The following is a 22,919-nucleotide window of genomic DNA, read 5'->3' as shown; positions in this document are numbered from 1 at the left end:
TAAGACTAGAGTTCATTTTTTCCCCTTTTACCAGTTACCAGCTGCCAGTTACCAGCTGTATTTATTATTAATTCATTCTTTTTTGCTGAACTGAGCTATTATACAGTTGTCCCTTTGTATCCTGGGAGGGATGGTTCCAGGACCCCCAATACCAAAATTCATGGAAGCTCAAGTCCCTGACATGAAATGGCATAGTACTTGCAGATAATTTACACACATCCTCCTATATACTTTAAATCCTCTGTAGATTACTTATAATACCTAATAGAATGTACATGCTATGTAAACAATTGTATTGGTTTTCTTTTGTATTAGTTTTATTGTTGTATTGGTTTTTAATTTTTTTTTCAATATTTTCCATCGAGGTTGGTTGAATCCGTGGATGTGGAACCTACGAATGCAAGAGGACCCACTGTATTTGTCATAAATTAATCTACGCATATTCTGGATTTAATTCTGGTTCCATCTTCTGTCCCACCCATCTATCTGTCCATTCCTATACCAATTCCATACTGATTAGATTCCAATGGATTTGTGTATGTTCTGATGTATGAAGATGTGAGTCTCATTTGAATGTTCTTATGGTTCGGGTTTTTTTTTGTTTGTTTGTTTGTTTTTTAATTTTCTAGCTATTCTCAAGGATTTATTTTCAGGAAATATTTTTCACTCTTTTTTTAAGGAGGTGGATCTTGGCGTGTATTTGTTGCACTGAATTGAGAGCTGCATGGTGAGGTGCAAGGAGCTTCGCTTGAGTAAGCTGCTTTCCCTCCCCAGGACTCAGTTTCCTCCCTGAAGAAAGAGGGTTGGTTCTTGAGACCTTTGGGCTGCTTTCCTGCCCCGGAGTCCCAGCCCGGGTTGGCTCAGCCCTGGGGCTTCCTGGTGAGCACTGAACACGCTGTGATAAGAGCAGCTGGTTATGTCCTCACTGGCCAGGTCATACACGTCGGGCGTGGTGCCCCAGCAGTTACATACATTCACCTGCACAGCACCTCCCTTAATCCTCACACACCCCTGGGAGGCAGGTGCTATTCATACTGCCTCCATTCTACAGAGGAAGAAACTGAGGAACGGAGAGCTTTAATGACTTATTTGCTGAAGATGCTGGTTGGTTAAAAAAGATAACAAAGGAATGAAGTGGGGAGCTTTGGGTGAATAAGAAAAGACCAAATTAAGTTATTACATGCTTGGCGCCCACTATCCTTGGTACATGCAGATGACCTCAGTACTAATAGATAACGTATTTGTTGAGAGCTTCCTATGTACTATAGGAATATTAACGCATTAATCCGTCGACCTTCTTATCTAACAGCACTATTATCTCCACTTACAGACCGTTGAGATTGAGTCTCAGAGACGTGAAGTAACCGGCCCAAGGTCACCCAGCAGAGACGCGCTGAGGAACCCAGACCGTCTGGCTCCGGGGACGGTGCTGTAGGCAACCTCAAAAATGACACCCCCGGAGAGTGTGAGGACCCCAGCGCTGCCTTCGCGTCCCCTCCAGCAGACGGGGACTGTGCAAACACGGCAGCGTTGCCATTGGAAGGACGGGGCAGAGCTCGTGGCTGTTTCTAAATGTTTAAAACTGCCGTTAAATTATACTTTGGCTGTTTTCGTGTAAAGAAGGTGCACCAAGGAGGCTCGGAAGAGGATTTCCAGAGAGGGGCCGCTCTGAATTTCCTAACTTCGCCACGGTGATCATGTGTCACGTATTCTTGTGTGATTTGAAAATATTAAAGTCGTATGAATAATGCAAGAGGCGAGCTCCTCGCCCCCGGGAGCACTTATGTAATTGCGGGGGGCACAGCGACCAGGCCCCGCGACAGGCCGCCCGGGCGGGGCTGCCGGGCCTCGCCTCGCCCCGCTGGCCCCGCCCCCGCCCCCGCCCCGCTGGCCTGGCTTCGCCCCGCCCCCGCCCCGCTGGCCTGGCCTCGCCCCGCCCCTGCCCCGCTGGACCCGCCCCCGCCCCCGCCCCGCTGGCCTGGCCTCGCCCCGCCCCCGCCCCGCTGGCCTCGCCCCGCTGGCCTCGCCCCGCCCCACCCCTGCCCCGCTGGCCCCGCCCCGCTGGCCCCGCCCCCGTCCCCTCCCCGCTGGCCTCGCCCCGCCCCTCCCCTGCCCCGCTGGCCCCGCCCCGCCCAGCGCCGGGCCGCTCGGAAAGCCCGGAGCCCGGAACAGCCACGCTGCCCGCAGCCCCGCCCCGCGCCCGCGACCCGCTCCAGAGCGGCGGGAGCCCGCACCCCGGGACCCGCGGCAGCACGGGGATCGGCCCCGCCTCCCCGGAGGATCCCGCCCACGGGGCGCCGGGCTGAGCGGCGGGCGCAGGGAGGCGGCCCGGGCGGGCGACATGCAGCGGGACGGCGGCCAGGCTGCGGGTCAGTGGCTGGACTTGCGTCCCCCGCCCCCTCTGTCGCGCGCGCCCCGCTGCCCGGGGGTGGGGGGGGTCTCCCCGGGACAGGGTCGGGCGTGACTCGGGCCTGCTCCCCGGCCGCCAGTGCTGAAGGAGGCGCGGCCCGGGCTCCGGAGCCGGCTGCAAGTCCGGGCCCGCCACGGCTGGGAGCGGACGGGGACGCGCGGTGACGGGTGACTCTGGCCCTGAGAGCAGGAGTGGTGGGGGGCGCTCTCGGCCTCCTGCTTAGCGAACCTGAGCACACCTGTCCTGTGGAACGCCCGCGGCGACCCGAGGTGGCACTGCCCGTCTCCCAATGAGAAACCCAAGGCGTTCAGTGACATGCGTGGGGCCCCACGGGTTGTTAGTGGCGTAAACGGGATTCGAACCCAGGTCCTGGGTGTCAGCACTTCGGCTGCATTTTTGCAGACGTGGAACTTGACGCTGGAAAGGTTCAGGTTCTGTCCAGACCCTTCCATTATGCAGAAAATCCCATTTGCTGACCTTGTGGGATAATTCAGTGAAAACTGTGTAATTTACTCCTGGCTCGAGTGTTTCTGTCGTGACATGTGGCATTCTGGCCCAAAGTTTAACTCAGAGACCTTTCTCCTGTTCCAACACAGACCTTGACATTAGTGTCAGGGTCATTTAAAAATAACCAGTAGCTCTGTTACTGCCTGCCTCCTGGGTGTTAGGCACTGTAATAGCGAGTCAATCCTCAGTGACTCCCCTCTTAGTAGCCCCATCTTACAGTTGAGGAAACTGAGGCACAGATGCCAGGGCTGGTAGGTGGCAGAGTTGGCTCCGAAGCTAGATGACCTGGCTGAGTCATAGGTGTGACCACTGCACTGTCCAGTCAGTCTGGAGGCCTTGGCTCCAGGGCAGGCACCAGCTCTCTCTGGACTGGAGATCTCAGGCAAGTCGTAGAGCACTCCTGAGCCTTGGTTTACCCATAATTCAAACAAGGGTGTTAGGCAAAATGATCACATGGCCTTGCCCTCTGTGGCACCAAGACTTGGTGCTGACTGAGAGCTCCCTGAAGGCTGTGTTGTTGTGCCCACCATTGTCTCTGCAGGCCCACGGGGGGCTGGCACACTGTCAGACCCTGGTGCTTATGCGTGTCGACTGAATAAATGAACCAACCGAGGGTGTCCACCAAATGTGCTCCTCCCTGCTGCCCAGCAGTACCTGGACCCTTGGAAAGGGGGTCAAGGCAGGGGAGATTTGGGGCTGGTCCCACTGAGGTGAGGGCATCTGCATTTGTTCTGTGCTGGATGGGAGAGGATTTCTACTTGTCGGGAGGTGGCTGGAGAGATGGAAAGAACAGGTCTGAGGAGGGTCCCATCTGCCCCTGCCCTGCTGTGGACATTTGGGAAGTCACTAATCTATGGGCACTCACATCTTTATCTGTAAAATGTGTGTAAATGTCACCATGGTAATAGGGGTCAAGGTGAAGATTAAATGGGACAATACATGCAAAGGGCCTGATCATTGTCTATTTTGATCACCACCTTTTGGAGTCAGTTATATCAGTCAGATGAGTGTGGGGCTGCAGCAAAAATGAGATCCAGCCTCTCAGAGCCTCAAATGCCAGGCTCGGGGGCCTGGACTTCATGCCAAAGGCAGATGGAGCCACAAATGGGTGTGAGCAGAGAGGGAGGTGGTGGGACTCGCCTGTGGGCCCAGACTGCTGGTGGGAGTGAAATGGTCCAGCCTTTTGACCCAGCAACCCAATTCCCAGAGTGCCCACTGCATGCAAAGACCAGGAATAACCTCTGCATTCTTTACTGGGGCTTCTAAATGCACCACGGATCATCTGCACAGTGGAATATGGTGCAGCCTTCAACAAAAAGTGCGGTTCTGGTGTCAAGGGCTCCAAGACACATCGTCAGCGAAAGAAGCCAAGTGAGGCTCGATGTGACTAGTTTGCCACTTGGGGGATGGGGGGGGGACACAAGTGTTTGAAAATGCACAGACTAGCTCCGGAAAGCACACAGAGTCCCCTGATGGAGGTTGCCTCCAGGGAGGGGACTGGGTGCTGCAGGACCAGGGTGGGGCCAGCTTTACCTTTTACCATCACCACTTGGGTACTGCTTGAGTTCTGAGCCATTCCCACAAGTTATGATTCAAAACAAAAATTCCATTAAAAAAAAAAATAGGAGTTTCAGCGATGAATTACAAGGCCTGGACCAGGCTGGCCAAGTGGATACAGGAAAGCAGACAGGCCAGGATAGTTCTGTAGTGCTAGATCAAAGTCGTCACTGTTTGCCACATTTCCTCTTCCCAGGAAGTGAGAGGAAAGTCCATGGATTCCTTACAGTTTTTCCTTACTCTGGGGTGCCTTGGTGTCTGGAATGGTTTGGCAGGGAAGTGTTTTCTGCATTGTGGCTTATTAAGTAAGGGGATGGAGCACAGATGGGGTCACATTTGCAGTGGGTACCTTGAGAATTGTTACCTTCCCCCTCAGCATGAACAGCCACAGCTGGGGAAGGTGGTATAGGGGACAGATCCAGGGGCTGGCAGCCAGGAAACCTGGGTAAAATACCTTGCCTGGCCTCTTCCTACCTGTGTGATTCTGGGCCATCAGTCTGCTTCCCTGCACCTCAGTATCCCCATCTACATACAGGGAGTGCCTATGCTAGACAGACTCTGGAGTGGTGGTGATTTCAATGTCTCTGACTATATAAAGCCATTTCTTGCTGTTTTAGTGCCCACAGAGTTCCTTCTCCCACCTCCAAATGGGACGTGCGACCTGCTCCCCGGGAGCTCCGTCATCCAGATCCACTGCCAGGACCTGGCATCTCTGCCCGTGCAGTGTGTCATGCTGGCCAACCAGGGGGACCCAAAGGAGCCAAAGGCAAGTGCAGTCCCAGGGCCAGGCATGGAGGGCCTCACAGGCTGTGCTGGCATCATGACAAGAGCAATAACAGCTACACACTTAGTATTTTCTGTGCTCCGAGCTCTGGGCCAGGCTGTCCTGTGCATTGTCTCTTCAAATCTTCACAACCCTGTGATGTTGGTATTTTTATCCCCACTTTTCAATAGGGATAAAGTTGAGGCACAGAGAACTCAGGGAACTTGCCCAGCATCACACAGTAAGCAACAGAACAGGATTTGAGCTTAGAGGTTCTAGCTCCTGAACCTAACCACTCCAGGAAATTTGGAGCTGCTGGTGAATTGTCTGGGTACAGGGGGCAGTTCTCACGTGGGCAGTTTCTCTGACCCATTCTCCTTCTGGGAGAAGCAGCTGATGAGGCCTGAGCAGAGGCAACCAGTGGGGGCTGCAGCTGGAAGAGGACGGGCTCCGGAAGCAGGTGGATGGGTAAGGGGATCCCAGCTTCACCACTTCCTGGCTGTGACACCTCATGTGAGGCATGTTGAATCTGTGAGCCTCCATTCCTTCTTGGTAAAATGGGGATGACACTGCCTACTTTAAAGGAATTTCTGAAGACTAAATGATAACTGTCACCTACCTAAGGGTCTGGTTCATAATAAATGCACAACAAAAGTGTTTGGGTTTTTTCCACCTTCTTGTTCTAAATAGCTCAGGTGAGAGATGACCAGGGTCTACTTAGAAATACCAAAAACAAGCAGTAACTCTGTGTCAGTTAGAATCAGGCTCAGCTGCACAAAATGAAAAACTCCCCAGATAATAGTGGTTTAGACAATAGAAGTTTCTTTCTTATGTGAATGACATCTGAAGGCAGGTGGTTCAGGGCTGGTACTGAGGTACCCCCATCAGCAGGGCCCCAGGCTCCTACATCTCACTGCTCTGCTACCCTTAGCATGCTGCCTCATGGTCCAAGTTAGCTGCTGAGCACCAGCCCTCATGTCTGCATTCCAGCCAGCAGGAAGGAGGTAGGGGTGACAACAGATGCCCTCCCTTTATGAATATGTTCCAGAAATTGCATACTTTACTTCATTTTAATCTTATTGGCCAGAACTTAGTCACATGGACCCACCTTGCTGCAAGAGAGGCTGAGAAATGTATTTGTCCCAGGTGGCTGTGTGTCCATCAAAAAGCCAGGGTTCGATTCCTAATGAAGAAGGGCAGGATGGATACTGGGGAGACGACTGGCAGCAGTGTCTGCCCCAGCCACAGAGAGTGTGTGACAAGCTTAACTCGGGCCTTTCCTCTTTTTAGAGCTAGAGCTCAGTCCTAAGCAATGGAAAGCCTCCCCCTTTGCATAGATCTTCCCTGTGTAACTTTCACAACAAGCCAGTCCTACTTTCCAGGCAGAGATGGACTTGGAAAGGACTAATGACTTTCCCAAGGACACACATGCGGAGGGTGGTGGAGCAGGATCAGGATGGAAGAGAGCTGACTTCAGTAACAGCCAACCAAGAGCTCCTGTGCTCCAGCACCTGCCTCAGAGCTCACACCTACGCATCCTCCCAGCCAGTGAGGTAAGAACTGGTATCTCCACTGTACAGAAGGGGACACTGGGCACAGAGAGGTGAGGTGATGTGCTCAAGGCTTCACAGCCAGGATATGGAGCTGGGACTTGAATCCACAGAGTCTGCCTCCCGAATGCATGCTTTGACCACCACCCTGCACTGTCACTCAACATTTTAAGCTCTCCCTTCAGCTCTGGGGCTGCAAACCTGGTTAAAGTTGAGATGAGAAATTAGGCCAGGTGGTGCTATTGGTGTCTAATAGTCCTTTGTTAAAAAAGAATGAAGTACCTCTTATGCAGTGTCTTAGTCTTCTGGGGCTGCCATAATACAATGCTATAAACTGGGTGGCTTAAACGACAGACATTTTATTTTCTCAGTTTTGGAGGCTGGAAGTTCAAGATCAGGGTGGTCGGACTCTGATGAGTGTTCTCTTCCTGGCTTGCAGACAGCTAGCTGCCATTTTGCTGTGTCTTTATGTGGCAGAGAGAAAAGATTCCCTCTCTCTCCCTCTTCTTATAAGGCTGCAGTCCTATTTATAGGATTACAGCCTCACCCTGATGACCTCATTTAATCTTAATTACCTCCTAAAGACCCTATGTCCAAATATGGTCACATGAGGGGTTAGGGCTTCAACATATAAATTCCAGGGAGATGCAATCCAGTCCATAACATAGTGTTAGTTTATTTCAGAAATAAATGAACTAGAAACCTAATTTAAGTCAGGAGCATCATATCTAAGGGTGGGAACCCAATCTTTAAGAGTTTAACTTTCTTATGGTATCTAGAACCATGTGCTGTCTTGTAATAAACATCCTCACTGTTAAAAGAGGGGGACTCCTGCATGCCCTTGACAAAATCATTGTCCACTTAGAAAAGCCAGCATCTAGACTTTCCTAGGAAAACTATTTGTAAAATACACAGAGGCCACAAGCCATTTCGGACCATGATTATAATGGTCATCCAAGCTTGGCTCTGGTTCCCAAAAAATGACATGATAAGTTGCAAAAACTAAAGTATTTTTCTCTTTGAGACTAGCTCAACGACCTTGTAGATTTGTGTTCATCGGTTTGTACTGAGTTTTTCCCTTCCTGAAAGAGAGAGAAAGAGACGTGCATTGGGTGTCTGCCGTTCGCTGGGCCCTTTGCACACATTAGCTTGCTCATCCATCGCTGCCCTCTGCTGCTTTGCAGGTGGGAGCCGCAGATTTAAAGGGGATTTCAGAACCACATTGCCAGAGCTGGGGGCAAGCCCAGAGCTGCCGTCCAAGCCCCGGTGCTTTCTGCTACATCCTGCTGTCTCCCAAAGGAGGTTTTCTTTGTAAAATAAAATCCTATTTATAAAGTCAAATGTCCAAAATTCACTGGCTGTTGCAATTTGAGTGTAGAAGGTCTCTGCTGGTCAACAATCCTGTTAAAAGGGCCGACCCCGTGGCTCACCCGGGAGAGTGCGGCGCTGGGAGCACAGCAGTGCTCCCGCCACAGGTTCAGATCCTATATAGGGATGGCCAGTGCGCTCACTGGCTGAGCGTGGTATGGGCGACACCAAGCCAAGGGTTGCGATCCCCTTACCGGCCACAAAAAAAAAAAAAAAAGAATCCTGTTAAAATGGAGTTTTCCCACTGTCTTTATTTTTTAAAAAATTAGTCTTTGCTTGATCAATTGTCTTCTGCCTTCCCTTTTTCTCTCAACTGAGGTACTCGAGTGGGTGGTTTTTCACATAGTAACACCCTGTACTAAAGATGAGCTCCCTGTCTATGTGGCTCTATTTAGGGCTGAGAAAACTTGGTATAAATTGTACATGAGAAACTCAAGAACAAAAAGCTGCAGAGAAAAATATCCCTGCAGCTCTCCCAAGTCCCTTTGTCTCAGTAGCTATGGTTTCTGGGCAAACCAAGAAAACACTCAGGAAGGATTTTCTTTTAAATAAAGTAGCTGAAACAAAGGGCCAAAGATGGTCATAAATAAGCACATTTATTTTGACTTTTGATTTATAATATTAGAATATGAAGAATTACACTAAAATAGTATTAAAATATTTCCTCCAATTAAAAAAAAATGTGTGTGCCACAGCTGAGGAGCTGAGCAGAAAAAGAAGAGACGGTGGCTGCCGTGATCTGGGCAGAGGTGACCTGGCCCATGTCCCACTTGACCCCAGCCAGTTATGGGGTCTCCATCAGCAGGTGCCATGGGTACTGCTGCTTAGTGGCCAAGTGGCATCATCTTTCTGAATGTCCCCCTGTGGCATGGGATGATAATATTCACTTCAGCTGGGGAACATGAGACACATTCAGGAATGTGTGCATGTGAAAGCCCCTGGTGAACTCAAACTATAGCAATAGTGGTTGTTTTCAGTATTTACTAGATGAAATAGGAACCAGCCTAGGGCCTTGGGAGCTCTCCAGGGTGCTGAAAACATTGTGCTCATCCACTTTCAGACTCCATGGGTCACCATAGTCTATGCATAGGAGTCAGCAAGTGAGAATGTCATTCATTGAGCTGTGCCTAGTGCAGGGCTGTGTGCCTACCGTGTGCCTGGTGTAGGGCTGTGTGCCTGGTGCAGGGCTGTGTGCCTACTGTGTGCCTGGTGCAGGGCTGTGTGCCTGCTGTGTGCCTAGTGCAGGGCTGTGTGCCTGCTGTGTGCCTGGTGCAGGGCTGTGTGCCTGCTGTATGCCTGGTGCTGGGCTGGCCTCTGCAGCTCTATCTCGTTAACACACATGCTTGCTGCCCTGACCCTTTGTCTCTGCCTGGCCTCACCTCTGCCCTCCTGCTCCTTAAGCCCTTGCTGTCTTGACCTGTATGTGGCCTGACCAGCACTGTCCTTCAGCCCCCAGCACATCTGGTCTGCCCGTGGCAGTGCCACCCTGCTGAGCCACTGACTTACTTTGTACCTCCTGGTCCTGGGAAGGCCAAAATGGGCATGTCTGAGAAGGAGCTCTGAAACCTGGAAGCTGAAACAGTTGAAACAGAGGTGGTTACGGCCACATTTTGATTATTTGCCACCATTTTTGTCACATGTGTGTATTTGGCTCAGGAAAATTTGAAACTGAGCCCTGATACAGGGACATTCAGGCTGTCATCTTACAACACCATCCCCTGTAATGAATTGTTGCAATTATTTATATGCAATTTGCCTCTTCCATTAGACTGTGAGCCTCCTGAGGGCAAGGCTGTGTCTTTCAGCCCTCTAGCCTCTAAGCATGGCAAGGGGTCCTCAACACAGGACTCAGTCACCATTGATGAACCAGAAGTGAAATGGGTGGGATTATGAGCGGGCAGCTTGGATTTCCCTCCTGAGAGCTGGCTGGAGTGGGAAAAGGTTCTGCATACAATCAGAACAGCCTGCACTTACTTACTGAGCACTTACTCAGTGCCTGGCTCTCTTCTCAGAACTGCATGGATATTAGTTCACTGAATCCTCACTGCAACCCACAAGGTAGGGACTATTATGACCCTCATTTTGCAAGTGGGGAAACTGAGGCACGGGTTGTTGATAACTTGCCAAAGCCCACAAATCAGATAAGTGGCAGGAGCTGAGATGGGAACCCAGGCTGAGTGTCAGCCCAGCTCAGATGTCAATCGTCTGCCCCCAACTCCCAGCCCCCAGGGCCAAGGCTTGGTCCCATCTCCATGAACGTAGAACTTCAACCTTGGGTTGCTTTCTTGATTGTGCCTGGTGATCATTGTGCAGCTTGGACAGGAGGGAAGGTCCTGGCTCCCACATCTGCTGGGTAGTGCTGGGGCAGTTATTGCATCGCTCCATGCCTCAGTTTCCTCAACTTGAGAGGGATGATCATCCCCATCGTGCATAGGTCCTGGGAGGGTAAAGCTGTCTGTGGGGAGCACAGAGAGGATGCTGTTGGTGTATTGTCGTTATTGTGGCATATGTGATTCAAGCATGGCAAGTCATTGTGCACACCCTTGAGGTTTTCCTTTGTGGTATTTCTGTTTCAGAAGAAGAAAGGGGGCTGGCCCAAAGGAAAGAAAAGGAAACCCCCAAGGGATCTTTCTGTTCCCCGTGCACCTACGACAGGGTAAGATGTGGGGAATGTTAAAGCAACATTCAGGGCTCCCTATGTGGCCTGTGCCATGTGCCTGGGATGGCCACAATCTCATCTCAGCTTTTATCTGGCGTTAGGGGGGCCTCACATTACAGGGAGCTTGGGGTGGGCTGTTTAGTTCTTCAAGCTCTAATAAGGTTCTGTTGCTGGAAGGGAGAGTACAAAAGAGCTGAGCTTGGGTCACAGACAGGAAAGGGGGTAGGTTTGGGGCCAGTAGGTCTGGTTTCCACTCCACGATTGAAGATATGGCTGCTCTGTGGCCTTGGATAAGCCGGTTAATTTTCACGGAGGCTCACGCTCCCCTTCCCAGAGCCGTGTGACCTTGTCCCTTTCCCCCTGCATCTTGTGCTGCAAGACAGAGGTCCCATGCCAGCCACTGACCACTGCTCTCAAGTTCACCTTGCTCCCTCTGGAAGCTTGAACACTATTCTCTTTATCCTCAAGGTTCACACAGTTCTAAATTGAGGGTCTTTTTTCAGTATTCCTATAACTCACATGGATGGGCCTTTCAGTCTGAAGACTGCTATGGCCCCAAAATGAATCCTTCCTGGTCAGGAGGATGGGGGGGCCTGTACCTAGAGCATTAGGCCACACAGCAACCCTATGAGCAGGTACATTATGTCCATTATACAGAGGGGGAAACTGAGGCTCAGATGGGTTAAGTGACTTGCCCACAGAACACAGCACAGGGATTTGAATGTGTCCTCTGCCACCAGTCACCCACTCTTCCTACACCTCCTGCCCCATAGGGAGTCCCTTTTCTAGACCTTCGGCCTTTCATCAGACTCTAGATAAACCAGCTATTCAAGTATTTTCCCCTCTTAAATTAATCTCCATTTCACTGGTTAGATTGAAAAATCTGGGCAACCTGTAACTCTCTATCTTTATGAAAACCAGAAAGTAGCTGCTCCATCCTAGCTGACCCGTTCCTCGCCAGTGGCTCAGAGCTGTTGTGTGCTCCCTTCATGGCACAGGTACGTGATATTCCTAAACGAGCAGAGAAGCCAGCTGAGGGCCAGACACCCTGATCTGCCTTTTACAGAAATAACAAAGATGTTGGCTGCTCAGTGGGCCCAGCTGCCTCAAGAGAAGAAGCAAGTAAGTCCCTTTCTATGTGGAATAAGGAGAGAGGCCCTCCCTGAGAAGTGACCCAGCAGCCTGCAGCCTTGATGATGGACTAGGGACTGTGCCATCCTAGTCCATCTTTTCACCCTGGAGCCAGAGGGAACTTTCTGGATGCAGACAGGAGATGCGTCATACCCCACCCCTTAAAAGCAACGACTGGTTCCCCTTGCTTTTAGCAGCATCTTCTCCTAAACTGGTTTGGGCAGAATGGCTAATCCATGAAACATGCGTGAGCTGTCAAGTAAGTTTAGGAAGTTCCAGAACAAATCAAGGTAACGAGATTGTTCCCTCTGAAGGATTTTTGGCATGTTTCATACAGTTTTGTTCACTTAGAAAATATTTGTTGAGCGCCTGCTGTGTGCCTGACACTGTTTAGGTGCTGGGGACACAGCCCGAGAGCCAGAAAGACAAGGTCCCTGCTGTCCCGGAGTGAGGCTGTGGGTGGAGAGACAGAGCAGAACACACCAGTGGGCACGAGCGTCTCAATGTGAGCACTAGTGTGCAGCGTTTCTCAAACTAATTCTACCAAGGAACCCCTTTTTCACAGAGCACCTGTTAACCTCCCGCAGAAGTATGTACTGGGGCCACAGGAGAGGAAATACTAACTTATGGGACACAGTCAACACCCTCTTAGCATGAAATACATGTCACTATCTTATGTCACTTCCACCACTCCCCCCAACATGCCTTCCAACTACACTGAACAAACGTGTTATTTTCTGATCAAGCCACACCTGATCCCATGTCACCTCCTACAAGAAGCCCTCCCATACCCCTTCTAGGTGCTCGTATGTCTGTTCCCAAAGCCCATACTTTTTCCAGAGCAGGACCCGGCCTCCAGAGTGTCATTTTTGGAGGTCAAATGCAAAGACCCCAAGATGAACTTTTTTAAACCTCTGCAATTTCAGCTTGTTTGTGTCATAGAAAACTCTTGGTTCAAATGAACTATTACAGAGAAATCCTAACAGGGGTTGGGGGATGTCAATAATACCTCTCTTCTTCCCACCCAGGTTGGCAATCAATTGGGAACTAGTCAGTAGCCAATCAGACAGAAATTAAAATGTCAGCTTTATTCACAAAAAGCTTGGTGGAGGGTGTCTTTGGATCAGTGGCACCAGCTACTTGCAGATCTGGACACTACTGGCCGTCCTGGTCAGGGCAGACCCCTTGCTGTGTGGTCAAGAGCAGGCCAGAGCCCTTACCCCCTGCCAGCCAGCAGATCCCAGGGGAGAAGAGAGAGGGAAGAGCTCCCAAATTTACTACCCAGATGAGCCCCTTCTCCCACCATTGAGGGGAACCTGGTGCAGGCTAGGAAAGTTAAGCTGATGGAGATCCCCCCATACAGAAGGAAACATCACAAGTGAGGATGAAGTGCCCCCACAACACACATACACATGAACACACACATGCCCAGGAGGGCACACACACAAACATGTAAAACAGACCAAAGCAAAGCTGCTGTGGTTAAAACTAGGTGAGGACAGTTAGGGCTAGTCCCCACCTGCTACAGTGATTTAACTCCTAACATTCCAGTCTGACTGGCAGAGACACAATTACAACTGGTTTTGCAAATGCTCCTGGTGATTGCAAAGCACAGGGCAGCTCTTGTGAAATGAGAGGCAGAGCCTCCAATCTGAAGTTTTCACAATTTCAGAAATCCTTCACCCTCTCCTTTTCCCAGCTACCATGCCTGGGGCTCCTCCAAAGCCCAATTTTAAAAGCTCTGCCTTTAAAAATCAGATGACCTTTTGGTTGGACTCAAGTCCCTGCAGGAATGGGCCAGAGGCCAGGTGGGAGGAGGATTTAGAAGCCTGAAAGAGGTTGTCTGAGGGACTGTGTGCACCCTGGTTTACCAGGACAAACCCGACACATCAGTGCTTTAAAAAATTTTTATTTGATAAAATGATTTATATTAAATTGCCAGGTGCACAAAGTAACTGCTGCAACTATTAAGTTACCCAACCAGCATTCTGAGGGAGAATGCTTACCTGCACCCATGGTTGTCCCTGGGTTTACCGCCAGCCAGCCATGAGGGTCCAAAACACCAGCTCTGTGCAGCCCCTGCCCTCAAGGAGCTCAGAGTCTAGGGGGTCAGGATCCGTGCAATCCAGGGTGGGGGTACCTGGAACAAAGGTCTATACCAAGGTTTGGGGGATACCAGGAGGTGCCTGACCCAGCCTGAGGGCATCAAAGAAAGATGCTGGGAGGAGGTGACTGATCTGTGATGGGTCTTGACAGATGGGTAGAATTGGGCCAGGGCAGGAAAGGTGACATGGGTGTCAGTGGTGGAGGGGAGACGGTGTGGATGGGGTAGCTTAGGGAACATCCCAAGGCTTGGGGCGGAGTCCAGTTTGTCTCTTTATCACCAGTGCCCAGCCCAGGACCTTGCACAGGGTAAAGTGCTGATACTTGCACAAGCAATAATTGAATAGAAGCCTAATGTCCCTGGAGAGGGAGCTGATAGTGCTACCCTTCCCTGCAATCATCAGACCACACCGGCAGGATGGCAGAAGCCATGGGGAGGCAGACTCTAGCTGATCAGGAGGAAAACCTTCTGCAGTGTCAGTGTCACTCAAACAAGGAATGAATTTGCTGGGAAGTGGTGAGGTCCCTGTCCCTGGAGGCATGCAAGCAGATGCTGAGCAGTAGCTTCTTAGGACCATCCTAAAGAGCCCCAGGGAGGTTGGACAAGAGGACTCCCAGTTCCTCCAGATCAGGAGAGCCTCAGAACCTCTGTGCTTCTTCCAGAGGTACGTTTACCAGGCAGACGAGGATAAGCAGCGCTACATCCGCGAGCTGCAGGCCTACCAGAGCTCCGAGGCCTACCGAGCCTTCCTGCGGAGGCAGGCGGCCCACAAGGCGCTGTGCGGTGAGTGGGGCCCGGGGCTCTGGGATATTTACACAGCAGAAAGTGTGCTTGGAAAGCTCACCCCTGCCAGCGTTCACTCCACTTGCCTTCAACTGAAAGGCTCCTTCCTCCCTTTCCTAAGCAGCATTAAGACCCATCCTGAACCCGTTAAACATAAGAGGCATCCCTTTCCCTCCCTGCTCAGGAGGGCCGGAGGACAGTCAGGCAGGGCCAGGTCGGGCTGGTGGTTACTTTTTAGTACTTAGGAAAGGCAAAGGAACCTGCAGTCAGGGAAGAGCCGCATCTCCAACACCTACGTGCGCATGATCGCCAGGGGCTTGTTAGCATGCACATTCTGATCCAGCGGGTCTGGGTAGGGCCTGGGCGTCTAGTCTCTGAAACGCCCCTGGGCTGCCGCTGCTGCAGGTCCAGGGACCACCTCTGATGATGCTGCAGGCCCAGTCCCAGCAGCACTCACCACCCCACATGTGAACAGCACCCCGTGCAGTCCCAGCGTCACTGCCTGAATCCTCTTCTCAGCCTGCAGGGCCATCAGGGATGGGAATTGGAGGATAAATACCCCCACTCCCAAGGGGCCCTGTGGTCTGTAATGGCGCCTGCCCAGCAACCTGTCTTCCCCTTCCCCTCCCAGTGCTTCCTGGGATCAATACCCAAACTGACCATTTCCACCAAAATCCTTGCCTCAGGGTCCAGTTCTGGGGGGTACCAACCTCAGGCAGAGAAAGGAGCCCTGTTATTGAGTGTCTGCTTACCACAACTTTGCCACGCGGGGCACTTTCCATCCACTTCTCTTTTTTGTTCCTATTGGAAGTCTTAAAGATCACAGTGACCACCAGGGGCATGTTTTGCATCCAGACTGACAGTGCTGCCACCAGCCACCCGTGATGCCAGTCGAGTGATCCTCATTGGGGAGTCTGGGAGCCAGTCTGGCCCCATAGGAGACCACTTGGTACAAGGAGTTGGGCTCTTTGTCAATGGAACAGGGTCCAGCCACTGTCCATCGAGTCCTTGCCCTGTGCTCTCTGGTAGGGGCTAACTGGCATCCCCAGGACACCCAGCAGAGACTGTCTGTCCTCCACATTGCCACCTGTCTGGCTGAGCTCCAGGCGAAGCGTGCGCCAAGGGCTGGGCCATCTACATGACTCCAGCACCAGCGGCTTGCATCCTGTGCTTCCATCTGGGACTGGCTGAGAGAGCTGCCTCCCAAGTGGTCAGGGTGTAGGCTTGGGAGTCCAAAACCTGGCTCTGCCACTTACTAGCCCTGTGGCCTTGTGCAAATCACTGAGCACTCTGCCTCAGTTTCCTCATCTGGAAAAAGGAGCTTGTAATCAGACCTTCTGCTCAGAGCTTAGTGTGGATTACTGAGTTAAACAATAGAAAGGCTGGTACTCAGTGCCTGGCAGATGACGAGCATTCAGTAAGTGTTCATGGCCCCCACCCTAGGTCCATCCGGTCAGCAAACTTTTTCTGTAAAGGGATAGATAAGCCCATATCATAAGCTTTGTGAGCCATATGGTCTCTGTCACTACCGTTTGACCGAGTGGTTGTAGAAGCAAAGCAGCCATAGACAATATGTGGACAAAGGTGCATGACTGTGTGCCAATAAAACTTTATTTACAAAAACATGTAGAGGGCACTGTTGATCCACAGGCACCTTCACTCTGGCCCATTATACTTATTGGGTTTCCACCTAACATTTGCTTTCAATCTATTGGAAAAGCACTGGCCTAGCACATAAGAATTAGCAGGTGCACTCAACCCACCAAGTGTGGTGGGTCTCTGACGGTTCCTAGGGAGCTGCAGGGCCTCTAGTCCTCATCATAAATGTCAGGTCTATTGGTGCCAGAGCTAAGTGGAGCCTGCCCTGAGACCTCCAGCCACCTGGGACTGGCTGAGAGAGTTGCCCCTAAGTGGTCAGGGTGTGGGCTTGTGGGTCCAAGAGCAGCAGGACTCCCCTGGGGCCTCTGGGAGCTGCTGTCATTTCCTGCTCATGTTTTTCTCCCTAAAAATGCCATTTTGTCAGAGCATAGTAGAGAAAAACTTATCTGGCTTGATTCCCTGTGGCCCTTATTTTTGTGATTGTAAATTGTCATCACGTGGAAACCTGGTATGTTACAAGGAAAGGCCACCACACCAACACAGCTTGGTTTATAAACAAACAAAATCTGTTACTGCCTTACTTAGAAAGTAGTAATTTTTTAGGGGCCGGCCCGTGGCTCACTTGGGAGAGTGTGGTGCCGATAACACCAAGGCCGCAGGTTCGGATCCCTATATAGGGATGGCCGGTCAGCTCACTTCGGAGAGCGTGGTGCTGACAACACCAAGTCAGGGGTTGGGATCCCCTTACCGGTCATCTTTTAAAAAAAAAAAAAAAGAACGTAGTAATTTTTTAAAGAATGCTATATCAAAATGTCACCTCTCCCCCAGGGTGATGGAGACGCAAAGGATCACTCAAAACCCATTTCTTCTGAGCAGTGAGAGCCCTGAAGGGGTTAATTTTCCAGAAACCCTCAAGAGAGAGGCATTCCTCCTTGGAAAAATAACACCAGATTGGGGTCTTCTCCCAGTATTTACTTTCCAGGGCAGGAGGTTACAGAAAAGGAACATAGGTGGCTACAAAAAGAACAGTAAGATAATTGCCATGGCAACACTCATTAATTTGTAAAAAGTAAGTTGATCCACCAGCAAAAGCTTGTTCTTAGCAAACACTTTTCTTTTCCTGCAACAATTTTTTCAGTATATTTACATAACAGTCATTAACTTTCTGAACATATCAGTCAGTAGGTTAACCTGCACCAAGGACATCTGCCCTTTGAGCCAGCAACTTTGCTGTGTTACAATTCTTTATCTACAACAGAGACTTTAGCCTGGGGAAAGTTTCCTGTCTTTTGCAAGCTTAACATTTCTATGTGTAATTTTAAACAGGTAGGCTAAACCTACTTATGGGATTTTGGAAGCTAGGCCCTGTGAAATACATTTGCTTTATAAGTGTTAGTACACTCCACACAAAATATAATAGTAATTATAATACAGTCATGCATCACTTAACAGTGAGGACACATTCTGAGAAACACTTCTTTAGGTGATTTCATCTTGTGTGAAAGTGTGTTATGAAAGTAAACAACAGTGAAGTTTCCTGTTATCTACACCAGCCACTAGCTGAGAAAGATGGGCACGCTTCTCAGTTGCTCTCCTTTTAAAGCCATCAGGACCACGCCCATGGCCACCATTAAACTACTGGTGGGTTAATACATTCACTAGGGTATGGTCCTCATAATCTAATTACCTCTTCAAGGCCCCACCTTTTGATTGCCATAACAGGATTTCCTACCCTCTTAACTCTGTCACAGTGGGGTTTAAGTTTCTAATACATGGAACTTTGGCAGATGCAATTCAATCCATGGCAGGGAGGATCACCCTGTGGGTAAGCTAGGGACTCTGCAACATATTTGCAGTAGGTTTGTTTATGCCAACAGCACCACAAACTTGTGAGTTATGCATTGTACTACTGTGTGAAGTCAGCTATGACTCCACTAGGTGATAGGAATTTCTGAGCTCCATTATAATCTTATGGGAAGGGTCTGGGGGGCCCATAGCTAGCCTCAACCCACCTCATCCCCTTACCAGGTTCTCGACTCCACCACAGGAAAGAATTCAAGAGCAGAATCACAGCAGAAAGTGAGAACAGGTTTAATGTAACAGATAAGAAATACAGGTTCCACGGAGAGAGTGTGACATAGCTCCAGAGACTGGGCAGGACCCACACCAAGTTTAATAAGAAAGTGAGAAATACACACTTAAAGTTCAATAGAAAGTGCAGGCTGGCTCAAGAGTGAGCAGCCACTCACTGAAAGTAAGTTTGATACAAAAAGAAAGAAATACACACCTCACAGGCGAGTGCAGGCTGGCTTTAGGAGAGTGAACAGCAGCCCCACCTTCTGCGGGGATTCGGCTTTTACAGTTTTGCTGTCTAATACATATTCATGGTATCTAATGAATATTCAATTAGGGGGGTGGTTCCCAGTTATGTATGCACATTCTCAGTTGGTCTCTTTCTGGAGCACGTTCATTGGTCAAATTCTATCACATGTACTGAACATATTCAAGAACATTCTGTATTCTTTAGCACTTCTAGCAGAAACTTATTCAGCTACCAGGGTTATACAACCCTTCTCTACTGAGCATGCCCAGCCACTGGATTTGCATAAGCCAACCCCTTGTGGTCAATTCATAAGCACCTGGCCAGGTATGGAATGAAGATTAGAGAGAAACAAAGAAAAATGAAATCAGTTCATTTTTTAGCATGGCAGATTTTAGACGATATTTCCCGTGCTGGTGCTGAAAATAGGTTCCAGCTGGCACCAGTAACTTTCCTCTAGGAGAGGGCCTAGAGGAGGGGCCTGAGACCTGGGAGAGTGGCTTGAAACCCAGAGGTGTGTCCCGAAACCCCAACCTAGGGAAACTGAGCACCTCCTGTCTCAGGACCACCATTGCATATGCGATCCATCATTGACTGAAACATCGATATGTGGTGTGTGACTATAGATATTTTTTTTTAAATATCGCCTAAAATCTGCCATGCTGAAAAATCAACTGATTTCATTTTTCTTTGCTTCTCTCTACTCTTCATTCCACACCTGGTCAGGTGCTTATTATAAATTGACATCAAATGTACCTGGTGTTTCCTCGTGGTTTATTGGGATTTTCAGGCCTCAGTTGAAATTGAACAGCTGAAATCGAGCATTGATCTGGCAGCAGGTGGCACGGGACTTCTTAAGATAATGTTTGCAGACAAAGAAGGCACTTCTGACCCTCTAATCAATGCCCCCCAAATGAGGCTGAGCCCTTTTCTGAGACAGACTCTTTAAAATGATGTCCTTTGTTTCTCTTTCCATCAGGAACAGGAACCCCAGGAAATGAATTTGAGAGTGAGGGCCTCGACTTCTCAGCAATTGATGTAAGTTTTTTGGGGGGAGGAATCACCCTCATTTGGTGTGGACAGCTGTAAAATCATCCCTCCCAAGATAGCCACGTCCCAATCCCCAGAACCTAGAATGGTACCTTATATGGCAAAAAAAAATGGGGGGTTGGGTATCTGAGGATGTGATTAAGTTAGAGATCTTGAGATGGGGGCATAACGCAGTCACAAGTGTCTTTATAAGAGGGAGGCAGAGGGAGATTTAACACAGAAGCAGCCCATGTGACCACAGAGGCAGAGATTGGAGCGACACAGCCACTAGCTGAGGACTGCCAGCTGCCGCCAGAGAGGCTGGCTACTGTCAGTAATGCTGCTGTGTACATTTCTGTACAAGCGTTTGACATCTGTTCTGAATTCTTTTGAGTTTATTCTTAGTGGAATTGCTGGGTCGTATGGTAATTCTGTTTAACTTTTTGAGAAACTGCCAGACTTTTCCACAGCAGCTGCACATTTAACATTCCCACCAGCAATGTAGAAGGGCTCCTATTTTGTCACATCCTTGCCAACACTTGATATTCTCGTTTTTATTATTACAGCCATCCTATTAGTATAAAGTGGTATCTGAATGTGATTTGCTCCTTCTGATATTCCTGGCAAAGTGTCTGATGCCTGCCTGTAATTACTGAATGAATTAATACAATTTTAAAACTATAAATCAACATCCAGACCTCACTCAGGGTGTCCACTGTGTATGTCTCAGAAAAAGTGGAAAAGGATGATTTATCACCAGATTATATATCCCCTCAGAAAGCCACAAGTGGGCCTTGGTGTATGCTGGGTTTGAGGCAGATGGAAAGGAAGACTGCAGGTCTCTGTGACAAGATCCCTTTCTTACAAAGGTTTAGGATTTTTATTTTAAAAAAGCATTACAAGCAATGATGGTTGCATGACATATTGTGAATGTACTTAATGTACACTTAAAATGGTAAATTTCATGCTATGTATATTTTATAGAATCAGGGGGGGAAACATTGCAAATGGAATTTGTAGGGGGGGAAATTGTATTGTAAAGCTACATGACTATGCCAGTTGTTGGATTGAGGCAATAGATACACTAATTGTATGGCTAGGTGTTGGGAAAATATAGGAAAATGGTCAGGGCCCCTCAGATGTTCAGAATCTTGCCGGACATTTGATATAAATATGTACGTGTGCCCAGGTGTCCCTTGGCTACTGACTAATTGCTCATGTGCACCCAGGTGTCTTAGGTTATGACTTAAGTATTAAAGGACAATGGGCTCTGAGCCACGGGGCCCCTTGACCCTGGGATGACCTCGGGGGGGGGGGTCCTGCAGGGAGGCCACTGCCACCATCACCACCACCGCTGCTGCTGAGGACTGAGCTCATGTCATCTGCAAGTGGCTCCTGAGATCTTTCCCAATTACCTAGAGCTTGTGGACCTGCATGTGAGGGGTCTGGTGACCCGGCCTGGCATGTGAGGGGTCTGTGGCCCAGTCTGTGCAATGGGTTTGAAGGGTCTGAGCCCTAGACCTGGCACTACAAATGGAATTAGTGTTACTAATATAATGAAACGTTTGGCTTTAGTTATGAAATGCGTAGCCATACAATTGGCATAGCTATTAGTGTGACCTGACACTAGAGCTCCTCTCTGACATGGCAGACGGTTCCTGAGAAACAGAGCGCTGTTGGTAGCTAAGCCTATGTTCAGAGAAGGCCAGATCCCCTGCGCTTTCTCCCTGCTCACCAGAAACTATCTCCACTCTCAGGGAGATGGAAACAGTGACCTGTACTGTGGGACGTGCAGGCAGTTCTTCAGCTCCCTGCACAACAAGAAGGAGCACCTGCTGGGGAAGCAGCACCTGCAAAACCTCACAGGTAACAGCCACAGGCTGCTCAGCCTGGCAGATGCGCCACTGGAGCTGCGAGCAGGCCACCTACAGCCGCTGGATGCCTCCTTGTTATTTAAATTAATTTTAAGACAGGATCTAATCAAACTCGCTTATTGCCAGGTGAGAGTTTGGGAGGAGGGCAGGTCTTCCTGGGATGCCACTTCAGTTTGCCTCTTACCCCCCAGTTCCTGAACTGTTCCCAGAGCATGCCAGGCTCGTGCCCCCCTCGGGGCCTGCATACCACACTCCACCTGCTCCACTGTGTGCCCGTGTCACTGCAGGGCTCTCCCTACCCTCTCAACCAGGTCTTTGCTTAACTGTCCCCTGCCCAGGGAAGCCATCCCTGGCTGCCCCATGCAGAGTTGCAAACCTCCAGCCCCTGCCCTTCACTGTATTCTTACCCTGCTGTATTTGTCCATTTCTGTTGCTTACAACAAAATTCCCAGAACTAGGTGATTTATAAGAAAATGAAATTTATTGCTTACAGTTTCGGAGGCTGGGGTGTCCAAAGTCCAGGGAACACAGCTGGTGAGAGTTCTTTGGCTTTACAGCAATGCAAGGGTCTCACATGGCAGAAAATGGCAGAGCAGAGAAAGAGACTCCCGTTCACTCTCCTTTCGAAGCCCTCAGAACCACACGCTTGACCTCCACTGTGAATCCATTCACTACCGCACCGTCCTACAATCTAATCACCTTTCCAAGGCCCCACCTTTCAATTACTATAACAGGATTTCCCACCCTCTTCTGCACTGTCACAGTGGAGACTAAGTTTGGGGGGACATTCAGCGCAAGGCACTTGCATTAGCTCCTTCATTATCCCATCACCTTCCAACAGCTACCTTAATGTGCTCACTTGTGTCTTTATTCTCAGTTATTTCCCACTGGAATACGAGTCCGAGTTCAGGGACTTTTTGCCTGTTTTATTCACTGCAGCATACCCACAACTGGCACTCACAGAGGTGCTCAATAAGTATTTGCTGACCGAATGAATGAATGTGTCCAACAAATAACTCTCGAGAACTTATTCCTTCCCAGGCATCAAGCCAGGTGCTAGGGACACAGAAAGAATGAGACAGGGTTCTGTCCTAAAGAAACTCAAGGGTCAAGCAGGTGGATTAATACAAACATCCTCGCATTAAAATGTGTTGCATTCTAGTGAAATGGGAACCACCACAGTTACAACTGCGTATAGTCGCTGATGTGCTTTGGGGCTAGAAAAGACCCTCTAGGGATGAAAACAGTTGTGGAGTTTCTGAACT

At 49.7% G+C, this 22,919-nt stretch overlaps 1 protein-coding gene across 1 annotated transcript in view; it reads left to right on the top strand.

The window, feature by feature from the left end:
• The first annotated feature begins 1,447 nt into the window (after positions 1-1,447).
• Positions 1,448-22,919, top strand: part of LOC134385654 (coiled-coil domain-containing protein 86-like) — a 33,287-nt gene continuing 11,815 nt past the window's right edge. Inside the window, exons 1-9 of the mRNA XM_063107409.1 lie at positions 1,448-1,465; positions 1,805-2,369; positions 5,092-5,244; positions 6,624-6,790; positions 10,732-10,811; positions 11,813-11,936; positions 14,712-14,832; positions 19,731-19,789; positions 21,538-21,646. Of these exons, the coding sequence (XP_062963479.1) occupies positions 1,448-1,465; positions 1,805-2,369; positions 5,092-5,244; positions 6,624-6,790; positions 10,732-10,811; positions 11,813-11,936; positions 14,712-14,832; positions 19,731-19,789; positions 21,538-21,646 (1,396 nt within the window). The remainder of the gene's footprint in view (positions 1,466-1,804; positions 2,370-5,091; positions 5,245-6,623; positions 6,791-10,731; positions 10,812-11,812; positions 11,937-14,711; positions 14,833-19,730; positions 19,790-21,537; positions 21,647-22,919) is intronic.

Source organism: Cynocephalus volans, chromosome 9 (assembly GCF_027409185.1).
Source record: "Cynocephalus volans isolate mCynVol1 chromosome 9, mCynVol1.pri, whole genome shotgun sequence".
Lineage (NCBI taxonomy): Eukaryota > Metazoa > Chordata > Mammalia > Dermoptera > Cynocephalidae > Cynocephalus > Cynocephalus volans.
This window is presented reverse-complemented; position numbering and strand designations above follow the sequence as displayed.